The sequence below is a fragment of the Pleurodeles waltl genome, chromosome 8 (assembly GCF_031143425.1).
Source record: "Pleurodeles waltl isolate 20211129_DDA chromosome 8, aPleWal1.hap1.20221129, whole genome shotgun sequence".
In the NCBI taxonomy this organism is placed as follows: domain Eukaryota; kingdom Metazoa; phylum Chordata; class Amphibia; order Caudata; family Salamandridae; genus Pleurodeles; species Pleurodeles waltl.
In genome coordinates, this window is record NC_090447.1 from 988,223,159 (window position 1) to 988,250,264 (window position 27,106).

Consider the following 27,106-nt stretch of genomic DNA (forward strand, 5'->3'; position numbering starts at 1 on the left):
TGATGGTGGGCTGGACAAGGGCCCTGATGACCAGTCACTGGAATTTGCAGCCTCACTTTAGCCAGTAATTTATACATTGCCTGATCTGGAGATGGAGTTTCCTTCTGGTCCCCCACTTCCGGAGGTCTGTTCCTTCCACTCTCATATGTAAGGCTGGGGGTGTTGGAACTTCTCTGAGTATCTGTTGAGGCAAAGACAAATGTGCTAACGAAGGTTCTGTAGTCTTCAACTCCCTCATTTGAATTACTTGCAACTTTTAATGATGATTAGTTGTAACCAGTGCTGGTTTCCTGTGAAAAGTAATCTTCCAGCCCGACTATGAATAGGTTGGTGGCAAGACCTTCTTTTTTTATGGCACACCTGTCAGCAGAAAGTTTGATGATCAGGCATCTTGTTGTTCAGGATAAGTTTTGGAAACCTTCTTTAATATCTTTTGCAGCAGAGAATCCAACTATTTAGAATCATGAGGGAGGAACATTTTTCTCTGCTGGCAGTGTGGCGTTCCAATCTATTAATACTTCATGACTCTTTGGCACATATACCGTTGCTCTGTGGGACATGGTTCTGTTGGTGGCTCCACATGTTTCCAAAGACTTCAGAGGTGATTTTACTGAGGTTGTCAAAGATGGACAGGCTACCTCCTGGCACAATATTAAATCAGTGCTTGGCACTGCTGATGCAGAATCTCTACCCATGGGGCCATCTGTTGCTGTATGCCGACAAGCTTGGCTGTGCTTGTATCAATTTTCCTTGTATGTAGAGGCCACCTCCTATTCAATAGTGCCCACTTGTTTGGCGATAAAGCAGAAACTCATTGGAAAAATTCAAGGCTAGTTGGGTGATGGCTAGGTCTCTTGCCCTACAATATCAGCCCCTAAGGGACAGAGGCAGTTTTGCAGCTTTCACGGAGTTCCGAGGGGTTTAAGTTTTCACAAGCGGTTACCCCAACAACAGCATCCTCCAACTAGCTTCATCAGACAGTTCAGTGACAGAGGGAAAGCCAAAAGAAGAGTGTTGTGGTGCATTATTATCTTCTCCCTGGTTCAACTAGGGAAGCAGCTGTAGATCGTCCCCACAGAACACCAGGAGCTTGCGAGAGATGAGTGTCCTCCATACTACGTGTTTGGCAGGTCTTAAGTCAGATGAGCGGATCTTTTCAGATAGTGGAAAGTGGATGTACCATACCCATTTTTTGGTCTCCCTCTCCATCCCTCCCCAACATTCTTACCTTGCCTGAATGCCACACCCCCATTTTCCAACAGGAGATGGCAGCACTTCTCATGAGAAGACCAGTTTAGATGGTGCTAGAGCAGGAAACTGAGCAGGGTTGTTACTCTAGATACTCCTTGTTCCCAAGAAGGATGGTGTTTTGTGTCCAATCCTAGACCTCAAGGTTTTGAACATTTTTCTCTGGAAAGAGATGTTCATGATGCTGGCACTAGGTCAGTTCCCGTCGGTGTTGGAAATGGGAAAGTGATTGGCGTCGCTTGATTTGCAGCAAGCATACTCAGGTTTGCATCCTGCAGTTGCTCTAGATGTACCCATGTTTTGTGGTGGACTCCCCTTATTAACAATTCATAATACCCTTATTCGACTTGACATCTGCACCTCGAGTCTTCACCAAGATGATGGCAATGGTTGTGGCACATCTCAGAAGGTCAGGGATCCTGTTTTTCTGTACCGGGACAGCTGGTTGATCAAGGCTGTTTCCAGAGTTGGTCACTCCTTATTTGTAATCAGCAGCAGCACTGCTGTTACACCTGGGGTTTTTCGAACAACAAGGCCACATTTCACCAGGAGCACTTACACTGTCTCCTGATCATAAGGGCAGGCCTGTGCATGCCTTCCTCCCCAAAGGATCCCAGGACATCCAATCAATGATTCCATCCTTCCGAGAAGGACCTTATGGTCTCGTGCCTGCTGGCATCTAGAATTCTCTTCGGCACACATGTGTTGGACTCTTCAGTAGTGCCTCTGCAGGCAGTGGTTCTAGAATTGAAGAGCTCTCTCGGAATGCTGTGACGGGTTTGATCTGGTGAGAAACAAAGAGAAACATCTCTGAGGACCTTCTTTCAGTCGCCCTCCAACGTTGGCCGCATTAGTGATGGATGTGTCCACTCTAGGGTGGAGAGCCCATCTGAAGGGTCTGGTGCTAAGACGCCTTTTGTCTAAAGGAGCAGGTACTTTGTGTCAACCAGATAGAGTTGCGGGCAGTCCAGCTGGTGCTCCAGGCTGTACTCTTCTTCATTTACGTTCAGTGTGCCTAGATCTTGACAGACAATACAACCGTGATGTGGTATATAAAAAGCAAGGGGAGTGGAGTTTCAACTACTTTGTTACAAGGCGTTGAGACTGTGGCCTTATACGCACTGTGGTGCATGGACAATGACCACAAACTGTTGCAGGCCTGGTTGTCAGGTATTCTCAAGTTGGTGATCTCTGTAGCTCAGAGAGGGTGTGCAGTGGGTACTGTCAAGGGTTATTTGGCAGTCTAGTCTCCATTCCTCGGTCTCCCAAACCAGCCTTCACTAATCAAGTCGTCCCCGATTGTAATGAAGTTCTTTAAGGAATTGATCGCATACAAGACCTTATAGTATACGTTCAGACTTTTGTTGGTTATTGCAGAAGTCGGTAGGGCAAAGCAGTCCCAAAGTGGACTTTATCTCACTGAATCCTCAATTTTATTAAAATGTGCTATGCTCTTTCTAAGAAGGAACTGCCTGAGGGTATCCAGTCCATTCAACCAGGACCAAGTCATTGTCTTCAACTTTGGTGAGAAATGTTCCTGTTGTGAAGATCTGTAAGGCGGTGACATGGGCATCTTTGCACACATTTGCTAAGTATTACTGCTCGGATTCAGGGATGCTTAGGGATGAACACTTTGCCAAATCTGTGCTACAAAAGATTTCCTTATCTAAACATCCTTCATTTCACATCCTCGGGATACTGCTTGGGAATCATTTCAACAGGCGTGGAACACAAACAAGCAAAGATAAGAATTTTCAAACATGAAATCTTAGCATAGTGCTGAGAAACACAGTAGCTCCAACTGGGGCTATAACGAACGACGTCTTGGCTGAGTCGTTGCCAAGAGTAAGACGTCTCTTGCGAGGGAGTGCGGGCCGGTCACAGAGTCGCACTGACCCAAGGTAACAGTACCTTGGAAAATGAGGAAACAAAGACGTCGCATCACATCAGAAGAAGACGTTAATATCCTTCTGTACTTTGTTTCTGGTGGATACTCTATCTACCTGCAACTTACTCGCCAATCCCACCCACCTCTCCATTGATAGATGGTAATGCAAGGACAGCCTAACAAGGTTCCAAATAGTATGTTGCACTGCATTTTATTAAATTGTTGTTACTCCATCTCTTTGCCTCAAAGGCAAGAATAAAATAGATGAAAAGTGACGTTAGTCCAAGCCTGAACACTTCAGGGGGAGACATCCCTAGCAGTTACTTTTAGGAGAAGAAAACATTTGAAGCACTGAGGTGAAAATGTAGTAAAAGAGAGTGAGTTCTGCATCTGCATTGAAGGTGCGCAGAAAAGGGAAGTGACGTCATTATGCCAAGCTGGGAGCTTTATGGCCTCGCTGACATTGCTGAACATCACTTCTGATGCACAACCAGCACTCCCTCCAAGCTTTGAAGTTTCCAGATCCAGTCTGACACCAGCAGTTATTTAACAGATGACAAATCTGCAGGTAGATCGAGTATTCAGCATAAAGATTGTTACTGAAGGGGAGCAACTTTTCGGTTGTTGTCCTTGACATTCAATATTCTAAGGCATATTCCTGTTCATGAAATTATCTTTCTGTTTTAAGACGTGGGCACTAAAAGATTTTTTTAGGAATGACATTTTGGATTGTCAAACAGGCATGCATGTTGTATTTGTGATAAAAAATATATCCTTAAATTGTGGATGTTCAGTGCTCTTTCATATGGTTTTCACCCATTCTCCATCAAACATTTGAAAGAAATCAAAGGAGGGTGTTTTAGTTTAGGTGTGTGGAACCTTATCTTTAATTGCAGCGTGTTTTCAAAGTTGGATGAAGCACAGCGTTAAGTTGATTTATTTAGCCACTTCTCTCTGTAAGTTAACTGCAAACTGCATTGCTACTCCTCAGTGACAACCTAAGCTACCTCTCACTATTTTTTCCTTACTTTTGTAGTTTAGAGACCAGTCCAATAACTGATACCGACTCAGCAAAGCGCACAGTTTTCCAAAGGTCGTATTCTGTTGTTGCATCAGAATATGATAAACAGCACTCAATTCTGCCTGCACGAGTGAAAGCTATCCCCAGGCGGCGAGTCAATAGCGGTGACGCAGGTATGCAATTTGGCGTATTATAAATTATTGAACTAGTTTGTCATAGGTTGCAGCATGAATTCAGAAATATCAGTATATGTATGTTTTCTTGGCAGAGTTGTGTATTTTTTAAATGCTGAAAGTTTGTAGTGCACATTATAGTCTTTTTCATAAAAGTGCAATGCCACACATTCCAAAAATGTATGTAACTGTATATTGAGGTCTAACTGTGGACAAAAGGACCAGCCAGCACCCTATTTATCTCTGAGTTGTCTGTAGCTTGTGACATGAATGAGGAACATATTTTTCTCAAATGGCTGCAAACGTGAGGCAGTGTCTATATCTATACTTAACAGGATGAAATACATAGACTTAAACTGTTGACAACTGTCCTCTCATCATTTTCTAGTTAAAAATATAGAGTATTTCAGAGCATCCCTTCTTAATTCACTATAATTTAATATATTTAATATGTATTTTGGGAAACAAACTAAAGTCATTCTTCACTACCTTTTGTGTCAGTTGTATGCTGAACACTCTCAAATCCTCTGCCAACTTCAGAGCCTACCTAGCAACAAATCCAGTACGAGAGTTTGTGTATCATATATTTTTATGGATGATTAAAGCCCTATTTGGGTGTGAGTCAGTAATGCTGTGCAAAAAAAAAGGAAAATGTCTCTGGTTTGATGCGGTCATTGTATAAAGCTTTCATTTCAATGTGTTAATTTAGAGGACTTTTTTTTATTTTATTTTTAAAGAATCAAATTTATTAATTTGGTTTTCAGTGAAGTAAAGAACAGTGCACTCACAGTAAGCTCCATCAATAGCGGTAATGCAGGCATGGAACACAAGACACAATCCAATGCTGGACAAATATTATTCAGTTGTGCATTACAATAGGACACCATGGTAAGCCCACCATTGCCCCCATATTCTATCATGTTTCTCAGGGCGCCCTCGCGCTGCATAGACTGGCTTCTCTTGACGCTCACACCAGTCGACCTCCATCCGGCCAACAAAGGGGCCCCAGAGCGCCTCCACCCATGAACAATATCTCTGTTAGTGACAAGGCAGGCAGCTCCCACAAATGTCCGTTCAGCACAGGGGCCCCCCAGCTCCTCCATCAGACCCAGCAACGCAACCCCTAGGGCCAAGATCTCAGGACTCCCCAGGACACCCGCCACCTCTCTGCCAACCCCCTCCCAAAATGGTAGTATATTTGGACATCTAAGTGACGTGGAGGAAGTCCCCTCCCAAGAGGCCACACCTGGTACAGGCAGACCCTGCTCCATCAGACATCTTTGACATTATTGCAGGGGTTAAATATGATGCATGGAGGTAGTTGAACTGCACCATCCGCAGCCAGCTGGAATAGCTAACTCCTGAGGGGCCAGCAGTGCCTCCTGCCAGTCAACATCCTCCAGCTCTCCTACCCAGTGCGTCCACCACTGTCGCAGGCGGTCGATCCCATCAGGGGTGTTTGTGAGTAGAGATTTGTAAACCTCGGGCACTGCTTTCCTTCCCAGGCTCCCAGACAACAGTTTTGTCTCAAGTGTGCTGTAATCGGGGAGCTGGATGCTCACTGAAACGTGTACCCAAGGCATGACATAGTTGCAGGTATTGGAAGAATTGTGTCTGATGTAGCCCGTAGTGTTCTTGCATGTCTTGGAATGACATGAGGCTGTCCCCAATATATACGTCCCCCAAGTAAGTCACCCCTATCGAGTCCCAGCGTTGAAAGTCCTGTAAGGCGACAAGCTGGTGCAGCCAGTCTCCACGCCACAGTGGAGTCATTTGAGTAAGATTGTAGGGCAGCCCTCCAGCAACCCATCGCCACCTGGCTGCAAGATGCCTTCTGGACAGGAACTCTGCCACCATAGAGCATACCCAAAGCCCGCTTCATGGATCTCAAGTTGTCGTCCCAACATCCCGCAAACCAATTATTTATGGGCACCACCTGGCAAGAGAAGTAGTAAATGTATTGATCTGGAACCCCCATACCCTCCTCATGCAGGGATTTGCGTGCGGTATTAAAGGCTACTTTGTGCTGCCCTCCATTCCAGATGGAGGCAATACATTTTTAGTTGAGAGTACAGAACCATGCTCTTGGTATTTGGTTCGGGTAATTCGTGAGTGCATATAGGTATCGGGGGAGCTACATCATTTTCATAAGGGCAGTCCGCCCAAGGAGGTTTAAAGGGAGATCATTCCAAAGGTGCAGGTCCCCGTCCAAATGTGCCGACAAATCTCCAAAGTTTAGTACCCATGCTAAATGTGGCAGAAGGGACACGTGGACTCCCAAGTATTTAAACACGTTCCTACGCACTGGGATCTGGGAGCTCCACATTCGACCCCCTGCGTCCCCCTTAACCTCTACCAGGGCAGGCTTTTGGGCATTGACCCAGACTCCCAACACCTCCCCAAACCGCTCCATTAGCTCAACGCACCTAGGCCCGACACGGGCAGATCCCTGAGGAACACCAAGACCTCGTCTGCATATAATGCCTCTCTGTCTTCCACCCCGTCCCCCCCCACCTCCATCCCCACATCAGCTGGTCACTCCGCAGCAAGCACGCCAGAGGCTCGACTGCCAGGGCAAAGAGAAACACGGTTAGGGGGCACCCCTGACGCATTCCCCATTGAATTGGAAACTTCTGGGAGAGCACTCCATTTACCCGAACTTGGGCAGTGGGATGTTGATAAAGGAGACGTATCATTCGGCGGAGCAATGGCCCCAAATCCCGTGCGTGCCAGGATTATCTCCATGTGCTCCCAGGAAATTGTGTCAAATGCCTTACAAAAATCTACGAGGAGAAGGGCCAAGGGACCACTAGAGCCAGCGCCACAAGATATGGCCACCTGAACTCGTTTGATACAATGACGCATGCTTCTGCTGGGCATAAAGCCACATTGATCCGGATGAATGAGGTGGGTCAACGTACATGCGAGACGTAACACCAGTACTTTAGCATATATTTTAATATCAGCATTGATGAGGGAGATCGGCCGATACGACACACATTGGTCTGGAGCCTGCCCTCTTTGGGCAGGACCACTATGGTGGCGCAATTGAGGGGGAAGGCCTCCATCACTAGGGCCTCAACATAGAGAGTCAGGAGATGAGGTACCAATATTGAGTGGAACCTCTTGTAATATTCTATGGGATATCCGTCCGGTCCGGCAGTTCTACCCCCATTCAGCTCCGAAATAGCTGTTTCCACCTCTTCCGCTGTCAGCGGTTGATCTAAGTCTTGGGTGATGGTGAGTGTGATAGTCCCAAACCATGGAACCCTCCTCCACCAGGCGTGGGAGGGGGTCCCTGGCATACAAATCCTGATAGTAGGTCACAAAAGCATGGGCAGTCGCCTCCAATTCGACTTGTGTGTGTCCCTCCCTGTCACGTATGGCAGCCACCACACAAGCTGCCGCCCTCATGCGTTGCCAACCGATAGAGCAGCTTGCTGGACTTATCACCCATCTCATATACTCTCCTGGTCAACATCTGCCAACATTGTCGAGCCTCCTCAAGAGATATTTGATGTAGCTCTGACTGTGCCAGGACCAGTGGGCGCTGCACCGTCGGGTCATCAAAGTGCCTAGTCCGCACCTCTAGCTCCACTATCGTAGCCTCGATTTGCTCGCAGTGCACCCACTGGCTTTGCTCCTGCCTACGAATATAACTTTTAATGGTACACCTCATTGTCGGCTTACAGGCCGCCCGCACTGTCACTCCCGAAGTCACAGAGCCCACATTGTGTTGAAAGGCAGCCTTAAGTTCCCCTTCCACAAAACTAGCACATTCCAGGGACTTCAGATGCCACGCGTTGAGCCTCCTGAGTGGTCTTTGTGCCTGATGTGTCTGATACTCAGCGCCCCAGTCCACGAACAATGGGGCATGATTAGATATACCCCTAGGAAGGATGCGGACTGACCTCAGATTTAAGACGTCTGTCGCCGGAACCCATATAAGATCAATACGGGCCTCAGTGTGATGGGCGGCGGATCGGTGGGTGAAGGCACGTGTACGTGGGTGCCACACCAGCCAGATATTGCAAAGCCGCCTTGAGTCCGCCCATATCTGAAGTCTCGTCCACAAAGCACATGAAATAGCACTAGGCTCTGCAGAGACATCCATGAGCGGAACTGCATTAAAATCACCCCCTAGCAGTGTGCCTTTGTGCCCCCCCCGCTCATGTATGGTTAATCCACCTGTCAGCTTGAGAACAGTAATACTAAACAGTCAATGAGAGGAATTACTCCGAGCCTGAGGCCCCACCACTGAACATAAACACAGAGCTATTCCTCGGCCCTCCCACGTCGGGATGGCACAGGGCCACAGTGCATCCATCCATCCAACCAAACTACAGTACAGGTGCCAGTTACTGTCTAAGCACCCCAACTCGAGGTCTCGTCCAGGCCCCATCACGGAGGACCACCGCCCGACTCGAAAATAGCTGGAGTGTCAGACAGAGACGAATCACAGGACTCAGCCCGCCGCTGAACTGTCTCCGGGGCCCGGGCTCCCCAAAGCGTCTCATCCGCCGCGACATCAGGAGGTGCCACCGATTGGACCTCCGCCGGTGCTCGTGCGCCTTAACAGCAGGCCTCAGGTGCCGAGCCTCAACCCTGCCTATGGTATCCGCCACAAAACCACTCCTAGGGTGCAGCTTCTGCTGCTCCGTCGCCCATTCCCATGCCTGCTGCAGCGTATCAAAGAACAGGGAGGAATTGCCATAGATCACCTTTAACTTGGCAGGAAAGAGAAGGCATGTAGCGTATGTTCAGGGCCTGTAGCTTCTGCTTAACATCCTTATAAGAGCCTGTGTTGTTGCTCAGCACGGGTATAGTCAGGAAAGATCAAACTTTTGGCATTAGAATAGCAAATCTCACCCTGGGAACGGGCCTCCCCCAGAATAGTATCACAGTCTGTATACTTGAGGAGCCGGACCAGCACCGGCCAAGGAGGGGCCCCCATTGGAGGCCGCTTGGCGAGCGCCCAATGCGCCCATTCCACCACGAAGCAACCCGAGAGCCTGCCCTCGGAGACCCACAATCGAAACCAGGTCTCCATAAGATCCTCCAATCTGCCTCCTGTTGGCTCCTCGGGCAACCCCACCAGGCGAAGATTGTTCCTTCGCGACTGGTTTTCTACATCTTAGTCCCTCTCCTCCAGACCAGCCACCTAAGATGTGAGTTGAGTGATCTGTGTCTGAAGGGCAGTAACTACGTCCTCCACTGTTGAGATTCGAGTCTCTGCCTCAGTCACCCTCTCAGCCACTCTCCCTGCTGCACCAGGGAGAGGTCCACGCAGACTCCATCCACCTTGGACTCTGCTGCCTACCGAAGTCCACATCTGGCCTGCGCCGGAGTCCCTGGGTGCTGTGTACTGATCCATCTTAGTCTGGGCTGTCTTAGCCCGGGAGGGTCTGTCCCGTCCCATTGCCAGGATCCTTCCCTCACTCATCCCCCTTAGAGCAGTCAGTCTCTCACAGAAGTTGGGCCAGGGTCCAGACGGCAAGGGCAGCCCCAGCACTCAATTCGGCAGCCCTTTCACACCAGTTCACAGGACGTGTCCCCTCCAGTCGGAGGGCTCCAAGCAGATCTGTCTCACCCCTGAGCCAGTATAATTCAGGCCACAGCGGGCAGCCGGCCAGTCCGGCTCCAGTCTGCAAGACAAGTCCATAAGTCAAATTCATGGGCACCGGACCGCCAACCAGGCAGGGCATCCGGTCCAGCCGCCACACACAGTGTCGGAGCAACTCACATCCATGGGAAGAAAAAAAAAGGGGGTGAGAAGGAGAGGCAGCTACCTCCAGTGCATCCGATGATCCACTCCAGGCCCTTAGTAAGATCAGGCGGCATGGGGAGGCAGCCCTCTGGCCCCCACACAGCTCCCAGTGGCCAGGTGGAGCAGCAGACACAGCACCAGCACCACCTCACTGTCTCTTCACAGGCCGCGTCTCAAATGTCTCCTGGACAGCGCATGGTCCCCCGTGCTGTGGCGCTGCCGGCTGGCGGGGCCACACAGGGCGGGGCCTTCCCTTTGGGCCCCCACACCGCTCACCTCAGGCGTCACCTCCAGGTTGGGCTGCTTCTCACTGCAGCACGAGGCCCATCCGGAAGGGCCAATACCGGATCACGCAGCAAGGGGGCTGGGGGCAGCCACCGAAGCAGCACCCGACAGCAATGGCCCGGCTCCCAAACAGCACAACCGGGCCGCACACTGCCTCCTTCAGCGTTCAGCAGGCGACGGGCCCAGTCCCTCAGGAGTGGTCCTCCAGGCTCCCGGAAGTCAGCTGCAGCTGGGCCGCCACCCGATCCTGGCCTCACCTCTGCCCGGCCGTCCCCAGCTTGATTCTGCCAGCTGGCTACACACGCCAGGCAACCCCACTCACAGGGCTGGGATGCACACTCTGCGGATCAGGGCCCACCGGGCCCGTTCTGCACCCGTCCTCCAGGAGCTCAACCGCTCCAGCACACCGGTCTGCCGTTGGCCCCAACAGACCCCTCACAGGTGCTCAGTCACCCCCACCCTTAGAGCCTGGTGGGGACGATCCGCTGTCCAGCAGGATCGTTGGTAGCTGAGGAGTGGGAGCTCCCTCAGACTGCGACCGCCATGATGGCTCGCTTGGCCACGCCCCCTTGTTTAGAGGACTTATTTTGATTCAAAAGTCCAAGGAGGGTTCTACTACTGCTCCAGCCAAACCACTGCATGAACTATATAGAGTGTGTCTGTCTCCAGTTAGACTAGTGCAAATATCTTATAACTGGGACTGTTCATGTCATGAAGAATCTATTAAATGATGGCAAGGTTATCAATTTGTTCTTATATTTGAAGAGCTCCTTCCGTCATAGATAATTATTTCAGTAGTAGCCATCAGTTGGTCCTGGTCCTGGTCCTTAGCAAAGGTAATTAAATTGATTGCCACTAGCTAAGCATATAAAACGTTAACAAGACACAATGTATTTCATGCCTAACAGTTTTTCACCAAACTATTGTTTCACTTTCATTACTCAATAAAAGGTATTCCAAACATTCTAAAAACCATTTGTAGTATCCACACTCCTTAATGGTAAATAGGAAAAAATACATGCAAAGCTCACAAGCGAGTTAACATACATAACCAGTGCAAAACATTTTTTTATTTTTTTTACCTATTCACTTTTATACGGACTTTCAGTTAAAACTTGGTAGAGGTAATTGTAGCAATGAGATGTAAAAGCCCCTTTCAGAAGTTCTAAAATGAAAGTTATGGGCTGCTGTAGATGTGTGTCCAGTGTTGATGAAAGCCATACAAGGGAGCTTGGAGAGCGATGGGATAGGATGTTACAAATGGGGTCTCTAGTTGGCAGTGGTTTGCAAACTATCCAGGTAGGGACCCTCACTCTAGTCAGGGTAAGGGAGTTACACAGCTAAGATAGCCCCTGCTCCTGACCCCCAACCACCCCCCCCCCCCCTCCCCTGGTAGCTTGACACAAGCAGTCCAGCTTATCTCAAAGGCCAGGTGTAAAGTATTTGTGTGTACACACTGTAAAACAGTGAAAACACCACAAACGTACTCCACACTAGTTTAGAAAAATATCTAATATTTATCTGAGTAAAACAATACCAAAACAACAAAACTCCAGTACAAACCAGCAAAGATAAGAATTTTCAAAGATTAAATCTTAGCATAGCGCTGAGAAACACAGTAGCTCCAACTGGGGCTATAACAACGTCTTGGCAGAGTCGTTGCCAAGAGTCTGATGCCTCTTGCGAGGGAGTGTGGGCCAGTCAAGGAGTCGCACAGACCCCAGGTAAAGTACCTTGGAAAACGAGGAAACAAAGACGTTGCATGGAGTCGAGGAGGTGAGCCGTCACGGGAACCGGTGCGGTGTTAGTTCTTTACTGCTACTGGGGAGGTGGGGCATCGGTTCCTTACGGCTGCAGGAACAGTCCAAACCGCATCTGCACCTGGACATCCCGGACAGAGGAGAACACTACGTCCCTGAGCACCTCAAGAACTGAACACTCTGTGGTTCACCCGGACTGGACTCTCAGTCCACGCCTGCAGCAACTTTGTGAACGACCTGATCCCCATAGCCTTACACGGGGCACCCAACACTGAACTGCACCACTGCACACAGCTGCCCCTGTGCCGCCTGAGGTGACCTGTTGGTGTGGCCTTGGACCTTGCCCCATATTGACCCTAAGTCCAGGAGATTCGTCCCGTAAGTTGCTGCACTATACCTGTATGCAGTGCTTGTTCCTCCTCCGTATGATAACATTGCCACATCTGAAAAATGCACTGTCTACTTTTGAAAACTATAAAAATTCATTATTTAAAAAGTACTCACCTGGTTCCGATGATCTTGGTATCTAAACTTATATAAAAGTATGTGTTATTTTTACAAAGTGGTGTTGGATTTCTTTGAGTGCGTGGCACACTTACTGTTTGAGGGAGTGCCTTACATGCTTAGCAGTACCCTCTGATATGCCTAACTGTTCGACCACACTACCCAAAAAGAGAGCATTTGGGATGTCGTTTGTGCCTCTATAATACCTCTGGGGATTGCTTAGACTCTTTGCACAGTTTACCTCATTTTTTTCACTATATAAAGAGCCAGCTCCCTACAATAACGGACAGCTGTGTTCTCAAAGATCCCTTTATTTGACTTTATCAACGCTAGTCACATACCTGCAACCACCCCTAATGTTCATTCTTTACATTCTGAAAGGGACTTTTATATTTCATTGAGTGCCATACCTTTACCAATTTTAATCGTATCTCCATATCATACTGTGTAGTAACAATATCTTGCCCCAGTTATATGCTTTAATTTACTTTTGTGCCTCGTAAGGGCTTTTTACCATTAATGATATGGTGAACTGTAAATATTGACAATTTGATTACCTTTGCTAATGTCCATGTTTACTCTCTATCTCCCAGCGGAATAACTTTCCATGTTCTATAGCAGATGAGGGAGGGGGCACTTGCATCCCTTCTGCATATATTAGGTCATACATAAGATTAAATCTTATATTTAAATGTATTTATATTTAAAGAATCATGACTCTTGAGCACAGACTGCCATCCTCGAATTCTCTCCAATAACTCCAAATGGAACATGGGACGATTTAAGAATATGAACATTAAGCTCAAGGCCTTTCGGAGGTGACTGTCGTGACTATCTGTAAGAAACTGCCTCAGATAAAAGTCCCCAAAATACCACAAAAAGATGAAGTTTAGGAAACACAGGTTAAAATCCCATGGTTACCCACCACCATCCTAATTAAAACAAGAGGCTGAGCATGCATCTAATGTGCTAAAAGTTCTGTGATATATTTAAAATAAATACATTAATGAGATGTTCATGTAAGCCTTGGAGAACAAGTACATCATGTCTGGTGTACTGGACATTTCTGATAGAAACTTCTAGTTCCAGATTCCTCACATTTTGAATTTTCCCTTGGTGCCGTCTTCACCAATGCCGTTCAGTTCTGGAAATGACATGCGCAGCCTATGTAGGCGACACTGCTCTGTGCTGACATCACTTCCTTTCTTTCCTTGCCACCAGATGCAGATCTGCAACTCCTTTTGTGTCTCTCAGATGTATACCTCACAATTTTACTTCAGTATGTAAGGGATGTCTCCCCCAAAAGCAACAGATCTTAAGTCCTTGGGGACTGACACAAACAAATTTCTGTGACGTATCCCCACCAAGTATGTCTTTGGTGTTCGTGGTCAGGCCATGACTCCAGCGCCGGCACAACAGCCATGTCACATCAGATCGATGAGTTGTCTGCAGCAATGGTCTGGCTCTTGGGATCACTACTGACTCCCTCTGGTATAGTAGGCCTCCAGGCCCCATGGAGCAGAAAGGCCAATGAGTTTGCCCTTAGTGTCAGTAGGAACCTCCAAGCCAATCTTGTCTCTGGGTCAAAGCCCAACCCTGCTACATAAAACACAAACTACGTAGAACCCAGGCACTTAAACACCGAAGGAGGAGGTCCCTATTATTCTCTCAGATGCTGGATCGATCAAAGTATGTCAAACAAAGTCACTCCCGATACCGCCCAAGGTGCCGCTTCTGCCACTTGAAGTACACTTCCACTAGGGAGAACTCAAGCACCGCAATGCCTTTTTAGTACAGACTCAGACTCGGAATATGACCAGGATGATGAGTCTGCTACACCCTACTGTAGGAAAGTGCCTCTTTTGACGTCACACACCCACACACACACACTTTTTGCCTGGTTTCTGGTGTCATTTCATCTGAAAGAGCACTGGGTTCCTGCCAACCTGGTCCCCAGTGGCAGATCTCTTTCCCCCAAAACTGCACCGTTGTTTTTCACAATTGGCAAAACCTATACCACACACTGTAATCCCTAGTAGATGATACCCCTGGTACTGAGGGCCAGGGGTACTAAAGGGGATCCCTAAGGTTGAAGCACGAATCGTGCACCCTAATGGACCACTCACCAAGCACATGACAGGCAGTCGTTGCTGGCTGCGTGTCTTGTTGCTGACAACAGTAAAAAAACAACATGGCACACAGCCTATGTGCTATGTTTCTGACACTGCATGCAATAAATTTAGTCCTCTAGCAGGCCTTACAGCCCTAAAACCGGATGCATTATCTTACATGTGAGGGCATATTTGCAGGAGCCCTGTTTTGTCTTTGTTGATTCTCAGATCTATTGACCAGGGAAGCCATTTTAAGTACATGTGCTGGACACTGGTCAGTACGAGTTCCCCAGCTACATAAGGACTTCCCTGAAAATAGGGATGTTTGGTATCCAGCATCTCGTACTGGTGAGCCCACACTGATGCCAGTGTTGGATTCACCACTAGTATCCTTTGTAATGTGACCCAGGTCTCTCCAGATGGCAGAGATGACCAACCCACCTCTCTTGACCCCACTTTTGGCTGCAGAACAGGCGAGAGCATTAGTCAGAATATGAGGTGTCCCCACCTCATGCCAGTCCCACACCTAAGGTGGACGAACTGATGTGGACAACACTTTAAATCCCTCCATCTTTCTTATGAATTAGGCCACTGGAGTTAGGCTTATGCACACTTTCCAGCAGAAGTCGTCATAGGAAGGGTTTAGTCAACCTAAAGGTGGGTAACCCATTGGCTGCCACCTGACACTCCCTGTAATGCCCCTAAATTGAATTTTTAGGTGGCACCCTTGAACCGCAGAACTCAGTTCCTGAAGACCTAAGAAGATAAGGACAAACAAGACACGCACCGACAGAAGGGGAAGAAGAAGCAGCAGCTGACCTGGTACCAACCCTGCTGGCCTGTTTGCACTCCTCAACGGACTCTGCACCAGAGGACACCTTGTCCTGCAGCTGAACCCCCAGAAACCTGGGAGGACTTGTCTGCCTTAGAGAAAGACTCGCGTCTTCCTTGAGTAGCAGACCTGCTGTACAACCAATTCCAAGGAAAGGACTCTGCAGCTTCCGGAACCACAAACACCTGCAGACACCAATGCACCTGCCATCAACCCGAATGGGAGTAGACCTCTGGTGCCAGCAAGGTCCCCCAGCTGTCCAGAGTCCAAATCCATCGTGGTTCAGCCCTCCTGGACTCTGAAAATGGCCTACAGCCTCTGCATGCAGGCCCCCTCTACTGCAGCCTCTGTGGTGAGAGAAACCCAACACCTAAAGGAAACCACTGCACCCGTCGCTGCCGGCCCGATTTGAAGTGGACACTTGGAGTCAATGACGTCCCCCAGGTCTCCTCAGCTCAAGTCCACTGTGGCTTCAACCCTCCTGGACTCCCTGATAATGCCTGCAGCCTCAGTCCACAGACCCCCAGCCCCCCCAACTGTCCCTCTCCCCTTCCCCCCACAAATGGCAAGTGCCCCGGGACAAGGAAACCTGACGCCAAAAGACAGCTGTGTATCCGTTGCCCTTGAGCCTTGCAGAAGAGGACCAAAGGTGCACATCTCCGTGCACCCCACCTTTGTGACCTATATGTTGGTTGTCCCCCGATTGGCCCCACAGTCTTTGCCTGCAGGCTAATAGCATGGGGACCAATCCCCACTGAAATAAATTGGGCACCCCAGTGCCGCCCGGAGTGACGGGTTGGTATGGTGCTTGTTTGCTGAATGTGTTTTACTCCCGTATGTTAACATTGAAGAAGTTTGAAATTGCACTGTGTTGATTTTTGCCATTGAAAAGTATTGATGCTAATTTGATCTTGGATGTATTTCTTAGCACTACCCTGTGCCTAACTGCGCACCCACAGAATATAGAGCATTAGTCCTATCTACTTTTGCCTCTGCAAACCAATTGGGGATCCACTGGACACTGCGCTGTATACTTCTTTTTTGTGCACAATATAGAGAGCCAGCTTCCTACATCTACCAGGATGATAAATGTTACAATGACTTACAGGAGGCTTGTGGTCTTGATACCTCCCCACAAACAGGCCTTCTTTCACCCTCAGGACTGGCCACAAAGACATTTGCATCCTACGCCAAGGTAATGAGTAGAGCAGCCATAGTACGTGGCCTCAAGCTCCCCACCGTGAACGTTAAGACCAGTGTATTGACAGAAGTCATTTAGCCGGGGCGAACATCTTCTGAACCCCTTCTTCCATTTAATGAGGCGCTGATTAATACCTTATTGAGGCCTTGGGCCAAACCTTATTCCGGCCCCCTAGTCAATTGACATATTGCCTGGCACCATCATCCTGTTCCAGGGTACCCTGCTTATCTGATAGGCTTCCAGTTGCAGATTCCTTACCTTTGTATCCTCTCCAGGCATCAGACAGGATCCAGAAGATTTTCAAGAGCAGCACCCCTGCACGCCGGTAGGTGGTATCGATTGGCTTCTCATCTGTCATTGTCCGCACAAGACATGATGTTGCAGGCGTGCCGATGTCCGTTACTTTCTTCCTGCGTCAGCTAAGCCCTGATCCGAAGAGAGCTACTACTCAGTCATTTTTCGACTGCTTGTCGAGTCTTTTTTGAGTTTCACTCCTGGTTTTTTGATAATGTCTTGTAGGAAGACAGGATTCAAGCCCTGAGGATCCTGTCATCGGCTGATGCCCGTGACAGATCTGCACCTTGCTTGTCTTTGGTGTCTGGAGCCCCACCACCCGAAGCCGGGCTCCAAGTGCCAGGCCACGCATCCAAAGACTTTGGGGGAATGGTCCCTAAAGCTGATGGTGACCCGGTGCTAGATTCTGCACAAGTTGAGGTTCCGTCAAGAGGAAGGTCCCAAGACTGGTCGCTGGGTCTGAAGTAGTGGTTGTCCCAATCAACATCCTCAGGGTGATAGGGTAAGTCGAGGCACAGAAGTAAATTAAAGAAGTAGAAGCACTCTTCGAGTTCTCCTCGTATGTTGACCAACAAGGGAGCATTGTTTCTGTAGGTCTCGTTCTGTGAGACCCTGCACCTAGACCAACTCTGTCTCTCCCAGAGTTTCCAGGAGCTGAAGGGACGCCTGCCCAACTACAAGAGTTTTATGAGGCCATGTGCCTCATTTTCGGGCAGACTGGCCCTGCAGTACTGCCTTTGGGCCCCCTGGTGTTGGATGAGGTCCCTTCAGGTTCCTCCCCAGCGCCTAGGGGCTCCCAGGGATCCGGACCAGCGCCAGTCGTGCCACCTTCACCTTCCCCAAAGCCAGTCCTGATGCTCCCAGCACCAGCTGCTCCACTGGGTGTCACCATGCCCATTGTAATTCCCAACTCCGACAACAAGCCTGATGGGTGTTAAACAGCACCAGCTCTGGTGCCAGCAGAAGCCTTGCCTCTTTGTTCAGATCCTGAGCCCTTTTCCTATGGGCTACGCTTCTGGGATGAATGGGAGGGGTTGCTTGACCCTTTGGAATACCAGCCCCATGAAGAATTTGACTGGCGTGAAGACCAGCGGGCTGGACACTTCTCCAGGTACTGGCATGGTTTCTCCCACTATTGTGGCTACAGAGGAGGGAGCTTCTTATGCTATTGGTAGTAGGTTAGTTGAGGCCCTGGACCTTCAACTGCCTTCAGTGGAGATCATGACTAACCTCTTGATAGAGGTGCTGCAACTGGGAACTTCCTCCTTAGAAACCCTTCTCCCGTTCAATGGTGCCCTAACTGACACCTTACTGGGTACCTGGTCCACACCCAGCGCAGGGGGTCCTGTAAACAGGACGATTGCCCACTGCCATCACCCCACACCTGGGAACCCAAGTTTCTTGACACAGCACCCCACCTCTGAGTGCTTAGTGGTTGAATACTTTACCTCCCATGGCACGTTCCCTTCTGCTCCCCCAGACAGAGAATCCAAAAGATGGGCTAATTTGAGAAGAAGATTGTGCCAGGGTGCAAAAGACTGGAGGTACAGGGGCGATCCATTAGTCCCCCTGGGGGACTCAAGGAAGTGAACCTCTGGCAAGCACGAGAGAGCATACTGACGGAGGGAGGAGCGACGGACCCGGCGAGGAAAAAGAACCAGGAAGTGAGGAGACATGCTGCGGGACCACGGAGGAAGGGGACAGGAGCAACGCAGGACCATTAAGGAGGTGCGGGGAATGACCGGGTAGGCGGAGGAAACCAGGAACAAGGCCGGTATCACACATGATTGAAGAGGGAAGAACCCAGACCCACCAGAAGAGAAGGAAGCGACCAGAAGACCCAGCCACCTCCCAGGAAGGACGTGGCTTTCCCAAGTATACGGTTCCTATTTTGACTTGTTGGGGTTGGCAGAAGGGTAGCGGGGAGGTCGTACGGGAGACTAGCAACCACACTTATAGCACGAAGGTGGCCTGAGACCTTTATAAAACGACCACAAAACACAAACAACACCTATATGAGGGGAGCACTGATTCCTTAATTAATAAACAGGATCACTAAAATGACCGATTGTCAGGCCAGTGGTCCCAAATACGGAAGAGTTAAGAGCACACAAAAAGAAAGAAGGGAGAGTAATAAAACGAAATGCTAAACTGAGTGCATGTTATGACCCACTTATCTGAGGGGGAGCTCTGTTTGGTTTAAGGCCACAAGAAAGAAGGGACACCGCTTCCTAGTTTTCTTTATTAACCCCCCTTCCCCTCCCCAAAAAAAGAGCACTTCCTCCTTACAATGCACAGTATCACAGAAAGGAAATAATAATAAAAGAAGACCTGAAGAGGATAGTAAACCTACGTACCTGATAGATCCTCCTGAGCATCGAGTCCAGGATATTCAGGCTATGATACAGATCATTGACCACTCTGACAGCCCCTGGGCTAGCCCAGTGGTCTTAGTCCCCAAACCTCACACCAAGGATGGTAAGAGAGAGATGAGGTTTTGTGTGGACTACAGAGGACTTAATTCTGTCACCAAGACAGATGCCCATCCCATTCCAAGGGCAGATGAGTTAATTGACAAACTAGGTGCTGCCAGATACTTAAGTGCCTTTGACTTGACAGCAGGGTACTGGCAAATCAAAATGGCACCAGGAGCAAAAGAAAAGACAGCATTCTCCACACCTGATAGGCATTACCAGTTTACTGTAATGCCCTTTGGCTTAAAGAATGCCCCTGCCACCTTCCAAAGGTTAATGAATCAAGTCCTTGCTAGCTTGGAGTCCTTTAGTGCAGCTTATCTTGACGATATTGCTGTCTTTAGCTCCATCTGGCAGGATCACCTGGTCCACCTGAAGAAGGTTTTGCAGGCCCTGCAAGCAGCAGGCCTCTCTATCAAGGCATCCAAATGTCTGATAGGGCAGGGAACTGTGGTTTACTTGGGACACCTTGTAGGTGGAGACCAAGTTCAGCCACTCCAACCCAAAATCCAGACTATTCTGGACTGGGTAGCTCCAAAAACCCAGACTCAAGTCAGGGCATTCCTTGGCTTGACTGACTACTACAGGAAGTTTGTGAAGGGATATGGATCAATAGTGACACCCCTCACAGAACTTACCTCCAAGAAAATGCCTAAGAAGGTAAACTGGACTGTAGAATGCCAACAGTCCTTTGACACCCTGAAACAAGCTATGTGCACAGCACCAGTTCTCAAAGCTCCAGATTACTCCAAGCAGTTCAGTGTGCAGACTGATGCCTCTGAACATGGGATAGGGGCAGTTTTGTCCCATACAAATGATGATGTTCTTGACCAGCCTGTTGCTTTCATTAGCAGGAGGTTACTCCCCAGGAAGCAGCATTGGAGTGCCATTGAGAGGGAGGCCTTTGCTGTGGTTTGGTCCCTGAAGAAGCTGAGACCATACCTCTTTGGTTCTCACTTTGTAGTTCAAACTGACCACAGACCTCTCAGATGGCTAATGTAAATGAAAGGTGAACATCCAGAACTGTTGAGGTGGTCCATCTCCATGCAGGGAATGGACTTTATAGTGGAACACAGACCTGGGACTGCCCTTGCCAATGCAGATGGCCTTTCCAGGTTCTTCCACTTAGAAAATGAAGACTCTCTTGGGAAAGGTTAGTCTCATCCTCTTTCATTTGGAGGGGAGTTGTGTAAGGAAATGCCTCGTTGGCATGGTTACCCCCTGACTTTTTGCCTTTGCTGATGCCAAGTTATGACTTGAAAGTGCGCTGAGGCCTGCAAACCAGGCCCCAGCACCAGTGTTCTTTCCCTAAAACTGTACCTTTGTCTCCACAATTGGCACACCCTGGCATCCAGGTAAGTCCCTTGTAACTGGTACCAAGGGCCCTGATGCAAGAGAAGGTCTCTTAGGGCTGCAGCATGACTTATGCCACCCTGGGGACCCCTCACTCAGCACAGACACACTGCTTGCCAGCTGGTGTGTGCTGGTGGGGAGAAAATGACTAAGTCGACATGGCACTCCCCTCAGAGTGCCATGCCAACCTCACACTGCCTATGGCATAGAAAAGTCACCCCTCTAGCAGGCCTTACAGCCCTAAGGCAGGGTGCACTATACCATAGGTGAGGGCATAGGTGCATGAGAACTATGCCCCTACAGTGTCTAAGCAAAACCTTAGACATTGTAAGTGCAGGGCAGCCATAAGAGTATATGGTCTGGGAGTCTGTCAAACACGAACTCCACAGCACCATAATGGCTACACTGAAAACTGGAAAGTTTGGTATCAAACTTCTCAGCACAATAAATGCACACTGATGCCAGTGTACATTTTATTGTGAAATACACCCAGAGGGCATCTTAGAGATGCCCCCTGAAAACATACCCGACTTCCAGTGTGGGCTGACTAGTTTTGCCAGCCTGCCACACACCAGACATGTTGCTGGCCACATGGGGAGAGTGCCTTTGTCACTCTGTGGCTGGCAACAAAGCCTGTACTGGGTGGAGGTGCTTCTCACCTCCCCCTGCAGGAACTGTAACACCTGGCGGTGAGCCTCAAAGGCTCACCCCCTTTGTTACAGAGCCACAGGGCATCCCAGCTAGTGGAGATGCCCGCCCCCTCCGGCTACGGCCCCACCTTTGGCGGCAAGGCCGGAGGAGATAATGAGAAAAACAAGGAGGAGTCACTGGCCAGTCAGGACAACCCCTAAGGTGTCCTGAGGTGACTCTGACTTTTAGAAATTCTCCATCTTGCAGATGGAGGATTCCCCCAATAGGATTAGGGATGTGCCCCCCTCCCCTCAGGAAGGAGGCACAAAGAGGGTGTAGCCACCTTCAGGGCTAGTAGCCATTGGCTACTAACCTCCCAGACCTAAACACACCCCTAAATGGAGTATTTATGGGCCCCCAGAACCTTGCAAGATAAATTCCTGCAACCTGAAGATGAAGAAGGACTGCTGACCTGAAGTCCTGCAGAGAAGACGGAGACACCAACTGCTGTGGCCCCAGCCCTACCGGCCTGTTTCCCCACTTCAAGAAAAACTGCAACAGCGATGCGTCCCCCAAGGTCCAGCGACCTCTGAAGCCTCACAGGATTACCCTGCATCTAAAAGGACCAAGAACTCCCGAGGACAGCGGCCCTGCTGCAAAGAAACTGCAACTTTGCAGCAAAGAAGCAACTTTTAAAGACCACACGTTTCCCGCCGGAAGCGTGAGACTTTCCACTCTGCACCCGACGCCCCCGGCTCGATCTGCGTAAAACCAACACTACAGGGAGGACTCCCCGGTAACTGCGAGCCCATGAGTAGCCAGAGTTGACCCCCCCCCCCGAGTACCCACAGCGACACCTGCAGAGGGAATCCAGAGGCTTCCCCTGACCACGACTGCCTGCTTCAAAGAACCCGACGCCTGGGAAACACACTGCTCCCGCAGCCCCCAGGACCTGAAGGATCCGACCTCCAGTGCAGGAGAGACCCCCAGGTGGCCTTCTCCCTAGCCCAGGTGGTGGCTACCCCGAGGAGCACCCCCCCCCCCCCTTGCCTGCCTGCATCGCTGAAGAGACCCCTGGGTCTCCCATTGAAACCTATTGCAAACCTGACGCCTGTTTGCACTCTGCACCCGGCCGCCCCCGTGCCGCTGAGGGTGTACTTTCTGTGCTGACTTGTGTTCCCCCCTTCCCCCCCTACAAAACCCCCCTGGTCTGCCCTCTGAAGTCGCGGGTACTTACGTGCTGGCAGACTGGAACCGGGGCACCCCTATCTCCATTGAAGCCTATGTGTTTTGGGCACCACTTTGACCTCTACACCTGACCGGCCCTGAGCTGCTGGTGTGGTAACTTTGGGGTTGCCCTGAACCCCCAACGGTGGGCTACCTTGGACCCAACTTTGAACCCTGTAAGTGCTTTACTTACCTGTGAACCTAACAAATACTTACCTCCCCCAGGAACTGTTGAATTTTGCACAGTGTCCAATTTTAAAATAGCTTATTGCCATTTTTGCCAAAACTGTACATGCTATTGTGATGATTCAAAGTTCCTAAGATACCTGAGTGAAATACCTTTCATTTAAAGTATTGTTTGTAAATCTTGAACCTGTGGTTATTAAAATAAACTAAGAAAATATATTTTTCTATATAAAACCCTATTGGCCTGGAATTGTCTTTTGAGTGTGTGTTCCTCATTTATTGCTTTTGTGTGTACAACAAATGCTTAACACTACCCCCTAATAAGCCTACTGCTTGACCACACTACCACAAAATAGAGCACTAGAATTATCTCTATTTGCCACTATCTTACCTCTAAGGGGAACCCTTGGACTCTGTGCATGCTATTTCTTACTTTGAAATAGTGCATACAGAGCCAACTTCCTACACAGATGTATCAGCCTCTATCCTGCATTTCGCTGAGAATGACTCTGGGGCTGCTGGGCCTCTTGGCCTCCTGCATCCTGCTGGTAACACATCCCAAATGGCATATGCAAGCTCTGCAGAGGGACCTAAAGTTCTAGTAGGTGCAGCATCAGGGGAATCTCTCCGGCAGTCAAGATCTCAGAGGGCACTGCACACGATCTACAGTTAACAAACAGCGACTGATTCAAAGGGATATCACTCTCCCTTCCCTACCCAGATCTGACACTAGTGACAGATGCGTCACTCCTGGGATGGGCTGGCCACCTGGGATAGGGGGAAATCAGAGGCTTCTGTTCTCTGGTGGAAAGAGGACTCCACATGCTGGAGCTCTGTGCGATCCGGCTGGCATTTCAAAGCCTTTCTTTCCTCTCTCAAGGGAAAGATGGTGCAGGTGTTCACAGACAACAGCACTGCCCTGTGGTACTGCAACAAGCAGGGCGGGGTGGATTTGTGGACCCTTTGTCAGTAAGATCTGTGCCTGCGGACGTGGCTGGAACAGCAAGGGTTATCTTTGTTGGTTCAACATTTGGCGGGATCTCCGAACGCCAGAGTGGGTGAACTACGCCAAAAATGTCTAGTGGATCACAAATGGCATCTCCCACTGGAAGTGGCGCAAATTCTCTTAAACAGTGCAGAGAGCCTTGGTTAAATCTGTTCTCCTCTGCAGAGAATGCGCAATGTCAGCAGTTTTGTGCATTGGAGTTTCCAAGGTGGCAATCGTTTGGATATCCTTTTCATCTCAAGTGGAGTTCAGGTCTCTGGTGTGCCTTTCTTCCCATACCACTCCTGCCTAGAGTTCTCAAGAAGGACTGGGCTGAAGTAATCTTGGTGGCTCATAACTGTGATCGGAGAGTCTGGTATCCTGAGCTGCTGAGAATGTCTATCGATCCTCCATTCAGACTGCCCCTTCAAGAGGATTTTCTGTTGCAGCAGAAGGGAACTGTCCACTCTCTGCCTTTTAGCAGGCATATTGAATTGCAGCAGTTGATGGCCTTTGACCTTCCTCCCGAAGTCTGTAATGTTATCGGTGCAGCCAGGTGTTGTTGGAGGCTGGCTCAGTTTATGGTGCACAACTATAGGTGAGGCACCCTGTACTGAGTCTAGGCATCCCTTAGCGATAGTGTAGCTGGCTCTAGCTAACCAGGGCTCTCATAGGGGTAACTGTGGAGATCACCTAAGGCTTATTCAGGAGGGTGTAAAGCAATTGCAAATACCACACAGGTCAGTCCATCAGTGATATACACACAGGAAAGAACCACACCAGTGTTACAAAAATAGGTTATATTTAGTGTATCACACACTCTAAAACTGACTCTGGTATATCGCCTAATCGAAGATATGGACCTTCAAAAATATACTTAGGAGCAGGTAGGTAAAGACATAAAATAACATGGACCCTCAAGGGGGGCCAAATCATGTACTAAAAAAATGGAATGCAAACACCACTCTCAGACAACGCTACCACCCAAGTGCCCTTAGGACTGGGGAAGTATTAAAACCCCATAGGTAAGTAGATAGGATTCACCAGGTGCCCGTCTTCTTAGTAGTAATCTCAGGACAGTGTCTATAGGCTAACTTAGGTAAGCTGCGGTTGGAGTTTTCGCTTTGTAGGACCCTTTCCAGAGGACCCTGAGAAAACCCGTTGGTGCAAGGGAAGTTGGATAGGCCCCCACCCATGGATACCCAAACCGTGGAGGACCTGCTCCAGTGTGCCCAGGTGCAAAGGGGTGAAGTTGTGTTGTAAACTCCTGTTGAAGTCAATGGGGACCTCAGTTGTCCAGCTACTGTTGTGACTCATGAACTAGATCGGTGGAACCCAGGCATGGATTCCGGAAGAAGGGGATCTAAGGAAAGAGGGGACAGAGTCCAGACCACCCAGAGATGCCCAGGTAGTGTAGGAGGCCAACGCCCACCCTTCTCGAAGAGGATTTCCTGTAGGGCAGTGGACGAAAAAGTGCAGCTGTGGAGTCCAGGTGATGCAGGAAGATCCCAGGAGTAGTCCACAAGCTGTATCACGCCAGTCGCTGAATTGCAGAGGGATCAGTGGGACCACTAACAAGCCTTCGCAAATGCAGGAAACTATTGCACGGAGTTCGCAGGATGTCTGGGGATCAGCAAGTTCCAGATGACCCAACCTAGGCAGTTAGGTCAGTGCCAGCACACAGGAATCGATAGAGCTCCCAGCAGGACCCTCTGGGAGCAGGCACATGTAGTCACAGGGAGGCCTCAACAGCACAGCAAAGAGGGATGCCCACGTTGCAGGAGTTACAGAGAGAACGTTCTTGGAGCTGAAAAGTGCTGGAGGCTGGGGCTTCCTGGAGCTAGGAGGTCTTTGGACTGAAGAGTCAACAAGCTTTGGCCGCAACATACGCTGCGCATAGGGGTTCCAGCCAAGCAGTTCCTGCGAAAGGCCACAGACTTCCCACTTGCAAGGAAGATAGGTCAGGCCTCTGGAGTGCCACACAACCACCACCTGTGTTGTAGAGCCTTGAAGAGTACGTGGGACAGCAGGATCCACAAACCGGTAGTTGTCGTTGAGGTGCCTGCAGACGCAGGGGACTGACGCCTTCATTCCAGGCATATTCCTTCTTGCTTTCCTTATTGCAGGCATAGTCCCAGTGACTCTGGATGATGCACGGCCGCTGGGCTGCAGAAGTCTTTGCAGAACTTGTTCTAAACAAAGTTGCAGTAGGAGCCCTCCTACGGATTACAGTCTTGCTCTTGGTTCCAGCACAGAACAGCAGCGGTTCCGGTGTCCAGGTTGAGAAGTGTCTTGCAGAGGAGACTTGTAGACAGTTCCTGAAGTATTTCAGATGAATATAGGGTCCAACCTCAGGGGAGCTCTTAAGTAACCCAGGACTGGGGTTGGACACTTCCTGTACTGACCCACCTATCTGGTTGGGACAGGGGCCTCTACTCATCTTATTTACCAAGATGGCAGAATCAAGTGGCCACCTGCCAGAGCTCTGTGCACCTCCCTAGGGGAGAAGTAGGACGGGGGGTGGTCACCCCCTGTCCATTTTGTGGTTTCTTGTCTGAGCCAAAACTGAGGGTTCCTGCATGGGTGCAAACAGTTTTATGCATGGAGGGCACCAAATGTGCCCTTCAAAGCAGTCTGGTGGCACTCAGGGGCACCCCAGCCCGAGACACGTATTTCTAAAGGAGTGATCGCACCTCTACCTTACAGGAAATCCTTTGTTCTGACTTTCCCATTCTGAGTTAGGCTCAGCAGTAGGAGGGCAGAACAGTGTCTGGTGTCAGCAGCAGCACAGACTGGCTTGCAGACCCTGCAAGGCTTTGCTGGCAGACTTTAAGTGGACCCCCAGGGAACCCCCAGAGTACATGGTATAATGCAGCTAGTACTGGAGTCAGTGTAGTTGCACTATTACATCATTTTTTATACCAAACATGCCTATGTTCAGTGAAGCCATTATGTAACTGGACAACTTGTACTGACCAGTGTCCAGTACATACCTTAAGACAGCTTCCCTGCACTTACAAATCCCAGGTTTGAAGGGGCACCTCTGCTTATACACAGGTGCCCTCACACTTAGAACCATGCATCCTGCCCTTGGGCTGAAGGTCCCAACTTAGGGGTGAATTACAGGGTCAGGCTGCAGTGACCATGATATAAGGCACATTTTATAT

The 27,106-nt window shown here is 49.4% G+C and overlaps 1 protein-coding gene across 17 annotated transcripts in view; it reads left to right on the forward strand.

The window, feature by feature from the left end:
- The window catches only part of MYCBP2 (MYC binding protein 2), a 1,769,078-nt gene that overhangs the window by 1,327,220 nt on the left and 414,752 nt on the right, over positions 1–27,106 (forward strand). For all 17 annotated transcript variants that reach the window (XM_069205243.1, XM_069205245.1, XM_069205247.1 and 14 more), the window contains one exon: positions 4,173–4,330. In XM_069205243.1, the coding sequence (XP_069061344.1) occupies positions 4,173–4,330 (158 nt within the window). The remainder of the gene's footprint in view (positions 1–4,172; positions 4,331–27,106) is intronic.